The sequence below is a fragment of the Nestor notabilis genome, unplaced genomic scaffold (assembly GCF_000696875.1).
Source record: "Nestor notabilis isolate BGI_N333 unplaced genomic scaffold, ASM69687v1 scaffold7460, whole genome shotgun sequence".
NCBI classification, from domain to species: Eukaryota; Metazoa; Chordata; class Aves; order Psittaciformes; family Psittacidae; genus Nestor; species Nestor notabilis.
This window is the reverse complement of record NW_009912390.1, coordinates 27,151-36,667: the sequence shown is the minus strand read 5'-3', so window position 1 is coordinate 36,667 and position 9,517 is coordinate 27,151. Positions and strand designations below refer to the sequence as shown.

The 9,517-nt window shown below is 39.1% G+C and overlaps 1 protein-coding gene across 1 annotated transcript in view; it reads right to left on the bottom strand.

Annotated features, from left to right (window-relative positions):
* Positions 1 to 699: 699 nt before the first annotated feature.
* The window catches only part of LOC104409425 (cytoplasmic phosphatidylinositol transfer protein 1-like), a gene marked incomplete at its 5' end in the record, with an annotated part of 32,776 nt that continues 23,958 nt past the window's right edge, over positions 700 to 9,517 (bottom strand). The window contains 3 exons of the mRNA XM_010019287.1: positions 700 to 941; positions 4,642 to 4,705; positions 5,421 to 5,576. Of these exons, the coding sequence (XP_010017589.1) occupies positions 700 to 941; positions 4,642 to 4,705; positions 5,421 to 5,576 (462 nt within the window). The remainder of the gene's footprint in view (positions 942 to 4,641; positions 4,706 to 5,420; positions 5,577 to 9,517) is intronic.

Sequence of the window (9,517 nt, the reverse complement as noted above, 5' to 3'; positions counted from 1 at the left end):
CAATTTACTGCTCAGTTAAGGAGTTAACTTGAAGTTCACAGAGCTGCAGCATTACAAACACAAGAATTACCTTCCTGGTTTTTACTCAGACAACATTTTCTCCAGCTGGTGATCATCTTTACTGAGTAAAAACAAAGGAAAGACTTTAAGCCCTTCAGGCCTTGTCCCACACTTGTAATGTGAATAAAACCATCACTGAGTTCTACAGCGCAGTTAGAAATGAAGGAATAATAACATTTCAAAAGCAAGTATCGCTCATACCACTCATTTTTTCTATTTGTAATAGTAATAATTTCTAATTCTAGGCCTCTGCTTGAGGTGCCCAAATTAGGAATTTCAATACTTTATGAGTTTTCCAGAATTACCTACACAGAAACCTGCCCTTCTCCACAAACTGCTGTTACATACTGCTGAAAAAGATCTCACCTTAGTCAATGACAACATTAAAAGTAGTTTGACAAGTGACAAATTCATTAGCTTCCCCCCCCCCACATTGAAACAAATAATTTTATCAGTCCCATTTAATTGTCCACTCCCCATGCTCCTGGCTTTTGACTGAAGCACTCAGAACTCCAGCATTTTTGAACTATTCAAATAGTAGAAAATAAAACTAATATTTATCTTCCTCTTCGTGCATCCAATGGAAATTTAAGAGTTGCGTTTTCCTGGAAATCCACTTCATAGAGAAAGATTCTCTTCCTACTGAAGCAAAACCTCCCCCAGATTCCACTGACTGGTCAGCAAGATCAGCTGGTTGCTCTTCTCTGATGTGTGCAGGTGTATTAGCTGAGCATGGGCAATATGTTTTAAAAAGGGACATACTCTTGCTTTGGCATGGCTCTCTATTTCATCCACAGTAGATGAATGTTGGTTGCAAACTTTAATGTTGGTTTTTTCATGCATATTTTTCTCGTATTCTCGAACATCATCCATAGTCATATCTGTAAAAAGTTCAAAATTGTTGGCATTTTCCATTGATTCAGTGCAAACTTCATCTTTTTCTTAAGGAGAAGGTTCTAGGAACAGTCTTTCAGCAGAAGCCAAAAAAGGATTTAAAAAAAAAAGCATGGAGCAACTAGCTTTATGAAAATTGACTCATAAAGGTAGTTAGATCAGCCAAGGAAGGTGTAAGAAGGTTAAGTCAAAGGCAGTCAGAGAACAGGAAGGAGTGGAAACTGTTTAGGAATATCCATGTAACACAAAGTAGGCAGAACGTATTGATGTGCAGGCCTTGGCAAAGGCCAAGATCTTCTAAAAACATTTTAGAAGATCCCTTGGAATAGAGACAGGAATATAGTAAATATTTACTTACCTTTCCAGGCACTTTCAAAAAGTTTTTATGTTATTTTTGCATAGTACATCTCATAACCAGCAAACATTCTTACAGTTGGAGCACACAGCAGCTTAGATTCCAGAAACTAACAATTACACAGGTAAGTGAATTAATAGTGAGTATGTGAACAGTTTTGTAGCCTCAAGCAATTGAATGAACTATAAGAATTAGAAATATTCTACGAATCAGGCTGATTCCATGGGTAGGATCATTTATCGCTGTCTAGGCACGCCTGGTGTTGTCAAAGCAGCACATAACCTGTTAGGTGCCTGCTATGTACTTCCAGGCAAGCATTCCAGATTTTAAAAGATTTATCATGAACCACACTTCCAGTGAACCCATGAAGAATCCAGTTCATTGACTTGTGACCTTACTCTGCTGAGTATTCCCAATGCTTTCAATAATCTACCTGAGAGCAAGGTGTAAGTGAACATGAAGGCTGTCAGCATTTCGGTCTGTTCTTTACAACGGTTTAATAACTTCATGAAAATAGCCATCACTTTTACTCATCAGTTTTACTCATAAAATTTAATCAGCATTTTATTAGCATGATAAGCTTGCAAATGTGCTCCTCTTTTGGTAATGTACATGGTGGTTGTGTTCTTGAGGCTGTAATTTTTCTCAAGTTTATTCTGTGCCACTTGGATTTGTGAATTCTTGTATCACACCACTCCTTGTTATGTGAGATGAGGATCTTGCTGCATTTTATGAGACAGCTTTTAAGCAAAGATATAACTTCAGCTGTTACATTAGTAGTGCAATGCAACGCTTCATCAGTGAAAATGAAATGCAGTCTAGAATTGTGATCAAAAGGAAACACGGAATACCACTAAATCCTACTCTTCTAGTCTTTTACTGTTATCTGGAATGAAAAACAAGCTCATAAGCCATGCTAAGGATGCACTTTGCCAAGCAGAGAACATGCTCTTCATTAGTAAATAATGCTGTGAAAAGAAATTTTCTTAATAATAAAGCTAAGTACAGTTTAGTAAATTTAATGACATGACACATTCATACTTCCAGTATCAGTAATCAGTCAGTAATATCCATAACATAACATGTTCTTTAATAACTGATTTTATGACATGATTATTTGATTCTGCTTTGCTGACTATGATCATCTACAAGTCTTTCTCAAACTTTTCTTCTAAAAGCTGGTAACAGACACACTGATGACACACAGATGCTTTAAAAATCCTGTGTTTTTAAAACCTCTCCCTATGCACACAAACCACAAGTTATTAAATTGAACTGGGTGGATACAACTTGGATTTCACTCATTTTGGATAATGAAATACTCACTTTCTAGTCAGCAAGTCTTACCAAGTGCTATACTTCAGAGGAATGCAGTGGTAGAAGGGCTGCACACAGCACAGAGTTACCTAAACTAACTTCCTGCACTTCCTATTATAAATCTTGCAATGTTCTTAGCTGGTAACAGACACACTGATGACACACAGATGCTTTAAAAATTCTGTGTTTTTAAAACCTCTCCCTACACACACAAACCACAAGTTATTAAATTGAACTGGGTGGATACAACTTGGATTTCACTCATTTTGGATAATGAAATACTCACTTTCTAGTCAGCAAGTCTTACCAAGTGCTATACTTCAGAGGAATGCAGTGGTAGAAGGGCTGCACACAGCACAGTTACCTAAACAAACTTCCTGCACTTTCTATTCTAAGTCTTGCTATGTTCTTAAGCCTTTATTCATATCTCTTTTAGTGAGACCAGATTTTTTAGGTTTTGTACTTAGCCTGACAATGAAGTTCTTGAAGTACACGACATTCTTTCGGAAAAAGACTCACTATTACAGAAATCCATGACATAATCGTGTATCACAACATTCCATTTGTGGAAAGAGTATTTTTGACAGGGTGCATTCAGAGTTAAGATGGGAAAAGCTGTGGTTAATGGTTTTGTGGCTAAAGCTGTTCCATATGTTTAACTTCATGACTACTGACTTGTTATCATCAGTAACTCTGCTAAAGTGCAGATGACTCTTCGCTTCCCGGTAACATTTCCTTATGTCTCGCTATAATAGGTATTTTGGGTAGATTTGGGGCAAATCTATGGGCTCAATTTTCACATGAAGTCAGGCTTCTTTATGTGAAGTCATCAGTTTTCCTGACTTCATACAGGGAAAATAATGGACCACTATATTTCAGGTTAAAAATGGGGGCAAAAACTCTAAAATGTAAAAAATATTATCTCTTAAGAACTGCTTCTCACTGGACAGAAAATTCTCTTCCTAATTTATGGCTACCCCAAAATAGAAGATACTTTCAGTAGATACCAGTATTTTTATGATCATCACAGCCCAAAATTGTCATGCAGAGTTAAATTCATAAGAACATTGTGATTTCAAAAGCACATTCTTTTGTATTTAAAAAATAAATCAGCCCAGTGAGTTTGTTGCTGGGTTCTGATGTAAAACTGTGCAGGTTTCTGAAGACCCAAGAGATGTGTGTTTTTGCACCAGCCCATGAAATGCCCAAGAGAGTGTTTCCTGAAGCTTAAGGAGGGTCTGAATAAACGCTGTAAATATATTCCCCACTTCCTACTGTATGTTACAAGAGTATCTTAGAAATGGTTCTACAAGTATCTATGGTTATGGACACATCTTCGTGAAAATACATGTAAAAAGCACAAACCCTTTGAGCTTATTTTCTGCAGTATAATTGGCTGTTTGATATTCAGATTAGTCTGTACTATTGGAAGTGCAGTTCCTACAGCTGGGGCATGGACTCAGCACAGTTTTTGCATGCAGCTGCTGCTGGACCAGACCCAGGCGGCTTTACGTTTATATCCCTTTTTTGGAAAGGACGTTTAAGCTCCATGTTTTCTTTACTGCAATCCATATTAACAGTTTAAAACTTTCCTAAAAAGCTGAAATTGTGTTGGATGAGAGGCCTCAGGAGCTTGCTGCATGGAAACAACTGCACATTAATGCAGTCTTAATAAGAAGCCTTATTCAAACCTGCATGTGGTTCTCCATGTAGATGACTCTTGGTGGGGGGCAGCTTCTACCTGCCTCCAACACAGGGTGATGAGTCTGATGTGTGTCTGGTGAGGGATGTACCGGTGTCCCTGTGTGCTGCCTGCCTTACAGCTTGCTTCTGTTACAAAAACCTGCTGTGAATGAGCTCCCTACGTTCCACAGAAACTGAACATAGTTCCAGCTCTTTCATGAACAACTTATACTAGAACCTGATGATCCATGAAATTAAAGAGCAATCTGTTGTTAACTGACATGAGCTTTGCATCAGCCCTTTTAAATGGGCTGGGTTTGGAGGCTACTTACCGTACCACTCATCAACCCAGGCAAAAGCCTGCCGGTGACCAATCAATAGTATATCTCTGACCACCTGTGGAACAAGGGAAAGGTTAAATACCTCTGCAGCAACTACACAGCTTAGAGAAGTAACACAGTTGTCTTTCAACACGACTGAAAGATATTCTGTCAGTTTTATGTCTAAGAAAACATGCCCTAGAGAGTCAGACATACTGTCTCTGAAGGTCTTGTGGCCCGACCTCCCACCTCAAGTGGATCTATTGCCCACACTGGATCACATCAGCATGGTTGTGACTGGCATGGGAGACCATTTGGGAATGCGTACAGCACTTACTAATCTTTGGGCAGTTAGACCTTTTGAAACTCTTCCTTTTTCCTTGTTAGTTTTTTAAACATGTGGATAAAACATGCTTATCCGTGGATAAACAGAATATTTTTAATATTATCATTTGGCTGTTGTGCCATTCATTTTTTAGGAGACTGATTGGAAAACTTTCCCACTACCTGGTTGTAAGAAATTCTGCACATCACTGCTACATGTGCAGTACTCATTATACTCACAAATACCTTAGCTCATAAATTTATCACAGCATTGAAAACACTGATAGTTTTTCTCAACCTTAGAACTCTTTGGCTCTGCTCCAGATGTTCCAGCCCTTAGAGAGAGGTCTGAATGCAGATTCAGCTGAGTTCCCCAGCCTCTACACAGTCATAGTTACATTCCTGCGCAGGGTAGTGCTCAAGTTCTGCTTATGTGAAGGATAAGAAACAGCTTGTGTTTCACTGACCTTGTGTACAAATTGCTCTACTCTGGTTTGAAGCCCCCAGACTTCAAATTTCACAGTCACAAGCTTGTAGGAACACATGATGGGCTGATGTGTCTCTCTCCAGCCTTCTTTTAATTGGCCTCTCCCAGTCTTCTGTGACTTGAAATATTTAGGATCCTGCAAAACAAAGAAAACACACTGGGAAATGCAGGAGAGGAAATCCTGTTTGTCAGTGTGCGAAAGTAAACGTTTTGATAAGACATAAAATATTAAAATATGCTAATAAACATCATGAAAAAGTAACATGAAACTGACTTAAATAAGCACTAGAACACACTAAAATCCAATCTGTCTTTCATCCAGCAGCTAGTGAATTGATGGCAGCGTATGCTTGGAGATGCTTTGACAATCCTATCATCTAGGGCATTCTCTGCTATAGGAAAATAGGTTATTGCAAGTAATAATGATACAATACACTCCAAATGTTATTTATGGCCTTTGGAAAAGAACCAAACCCAGGGTGACTTACTGGTACTGACTACCCATGCCTGTCTTCCTGTTATTGCAAGTAATAATGATACAATACACTCCAAATGTTATTTATGGCCTTTGGAAAAGAACCAAACCCATGCCCGTCTTCCTGAACTCATGTCCAGTTGGAGCTTTGACACACTGACACTGGTGGGACCCTGACAATGCCTTTTTCAATTTTAAGCATCTTGTATATCGAGGTGGGCAGCTAAGTATGAAACTCCTCCAGTTCAGCCACCCCTGGTTACAACTGAGTTACAGACAAAACACGGAACAGTTGAACTCTGTCTCTTTTTTATGAACTGGAAAATCAAATAAATTGGTGTTGAAATTACAACAGCAAGACCAAAAAACCAATAATGACATTAGTTAAGCTTTTAAATTTACTTTTTATCTGCACAAGAGACAGTTTTATCTATCAACGAGTAATTTTCCATATTGGTATAATTCCATTTCACTTTATGTCCAATCCTGATAATTCCATCTTGTAAATAGAAATGATTTACAGTTCAGAGCTGATTTTCAAAGCTTGAAAATGATGTACTTCCAGTAAATTCATAGTGGAGTTCTAAAATCTCTCTTCAAGAGTAATCACCCGTGCTTGCCTGTGCCGTCTTCCCCAAAGCTGAGATCTGGGAAGATCTTTTAAATCCATCCTTTGTTATAAAAGCAAAACATGTACTTAAATACGTGCTTTAACTATGAGTTAAATGGAAAACAATCAGGAGAAAAATAACAAAAATTTGATAAAGACTATTCTGATCTTAATTTTCTTTCATTCAATGTGAGCTTACACATCATTCAGCCTTCCTTTTTTCTAATGTTCAGCTATCCCCTGACTCAGCTTCTGATTTTATCCATAAACTGAAGCTCTGTCATTAAAGCCTCTCTACAAAGCTCTAATGAGGTGATAGTCTTGCTTCTCTGTGAAAGTCATTGCTTTTATTGCTGACATACTCTTTTCTAAATAGAAACTTGAAGCTCACAGCATAATAAGGTTCCAATGTTAAATCACCACGAGAAACAATTCAGTGTCATCATTTATCAGAGCAACATACCACCATATATCACTGCTCATAGTGTCATGCTGTTGCCAATCTTCTCACTCAATAAAACTTGACCTCAGATTGATCTAGATATCTTCTGCTTGAAAGAGTTGTTTTATAACTAACCATTGCCTGAAGCTATCAATATAATAAAAAAAAAGTAAAACTCAAAAGGGAAGAACTAAAATGTAATATTCAAAAAGATGTAAAATTCTAGTAGATTGTTCTATGAATAAGGAAATAACTACAGGAAATATGATTTCAAGTCATTCTTAACTTGGTGGCCCACAAATAATCCACCTACTGCAATGCATCTGTGACATTACTCCAAGCTGCAAATTCCTTTAATGGCACCCAGGAATGGCACCTTTGCTTCCCTTACTCACATCCATTTCTCTTGAAGGACATGATATTTAGTCACAAATTGGCTGGACAGTTCCAAGCAGAGAGCCAGGGAATGATGGACAGCATGGGCAACTTGCACCCAATAGCTTTTATGGAAATTCCTGCCTTTCTGAAAACATTAACTGATGAATGGAAGCCAGGAAACAGATGAAGATGTTAAAGATTTTACTGAGTGCTTGCTCAGGCAAGCTAAAACTCAAAGATTGTGTATAAGCTCAGTAAGATTTAGGATAAGAGTAGTAGGTCGTAAGAGACACAGCAACATTAAGCAAAGTGAATTTGAGAGTTTAATCCCTGGGCCCTCAATTCAAAGGGTGTGGAAGGTGAGAACTTTGGCATGAAAGCCACAACCCAGAACTATTCATGCGCCTGACTCATGACTTCAAATTGCCAGGTTCAGATTCCCAGCCTGGAGTCCCTTCTGCCATCAGGTATGTAAGGTCCTTCTAAAAAAAATAGAGTAATTAAGCAGGAGGATAATTTTCTATTAACTGCAAGTAGAAATCACACTGGTTCACAGCACTGCTGCTCCTCCTGCCTCTCATGCTGTAGCTCACTGATTAGGTCAGTCAGAACAAATTAGACACATGGGCCATGCTCACATCTCTGCAGGTCCCAGGAGGAAGCGCTGAGCACCTGCCTGTACCAGACCATGGCCATTCCCTGCTCCTCCTGTGAAAGGCACAGCAATTTCCCAAACAGATACCAGAGGCAAGAGGCTGGAGTAAAGCAGCATGTTCTCCAGGCAGGAATTGTGGCACATGTGTTTGAAACACTTCTGTCCATGACTAGAAACTGGGCAAGCCGATCTTTGCTCTGACCCCTTTTTATGTTGTTATTTACATCACCTACTTTGCGTGTGTCTTACTTTTGCTTTAGCCACCCATGCCTTCCTTTCTAGAGGAGCCATCAGCCAAAGAACACTGCATCTATTCACCATTTCCCCCTTAATTTATCTACTGGCAAAATCCTCAATCCATTGTAAATGTAATGGCATAGCTAAAATCTTTTTGTTTAAATAACCTTCTCGTCCTTTTATCAGACACAATTTATTAGGAAAGCCCATCTGGCAAATCCTTTCGCAGAGGAGCAAAACCTACTCTGTATTTGCAATACATTTATTGCCAGGTGCAGAGTGATTTAAAAATAGCTCTTCTGCTAACATAGCAGAAACATCATGACCCGTGAGCTGGGCTTATTTGAGAGTAAAATGTAAAATTAGAACAAAATAAAACAAAAGCCCTGGTGTGATGGATATGGTTTTAAACACAGCACTCTCCCAGTGTTTCTTAGGCCATGTATGGTTGGTCCTGGCTCAACATGCTTATTATTTAGCATGTATTTACTTAACTTTCCTCGTGGACCACAGACGTCACAGGCATCAGGTGTGGAATTGTAACCTCCCTTCCAGGAGGTGAACACCAACATGTTGACAATACAGTACTGGGTTGCTGCAATGGCATTTCAGATTTGATTCCAAAATGTTATTTTTTACTTAAATAATGAGACACACTTGTGGTTTACAGAAACCTTCCAAATCTGCATGGGCATTCTTTCCCTGAGCATCGCCATGGGATCAGCAGGAGTTGCAGATGCCATACTCTTGTGCAGCTGCCAACACCTACTTTGTGTGCTGGAAGCCAGCATGGAACATCTTGTTACCTTGTCACTGATGTGTCTTGAAAATTTCTTACTGTTTGTAGAGGCATTACAGCAAGGTGAATGTGCTCTCCAGAGGTGAAGGTGCACTGTGTGAATGTCATGCATCCTGTTCTCTTACTGGAGGCACTCAGATCTCCCAAAGCAGACCCTTCCTCCCTCTCTTCCTTTTAATGCATGGCTTTGTTCTTTCAGACCCCTATTGCAGTACATTCCACCACTGTGCTTAAATCACATCCTCAAAACTGCTAAATAACGGCCCCCCCCCCCCCCCCCCCCCCCCCAAGCTGATCATTTTGTTTGATCTAGAATTTTGGAACCAATCCTTCATGGGTTTAATACATATGATCTGGCCTTTCACCATCAGCTGTAGCTGCTAGGTTTTGGATTTCAGCTTAGATAGCGAGGGCTCTGGAAAGATTTGTTGATGTAAAAGTGCTACTATAGACATTTATGCGGAGCCACTTTTTAAAGAAT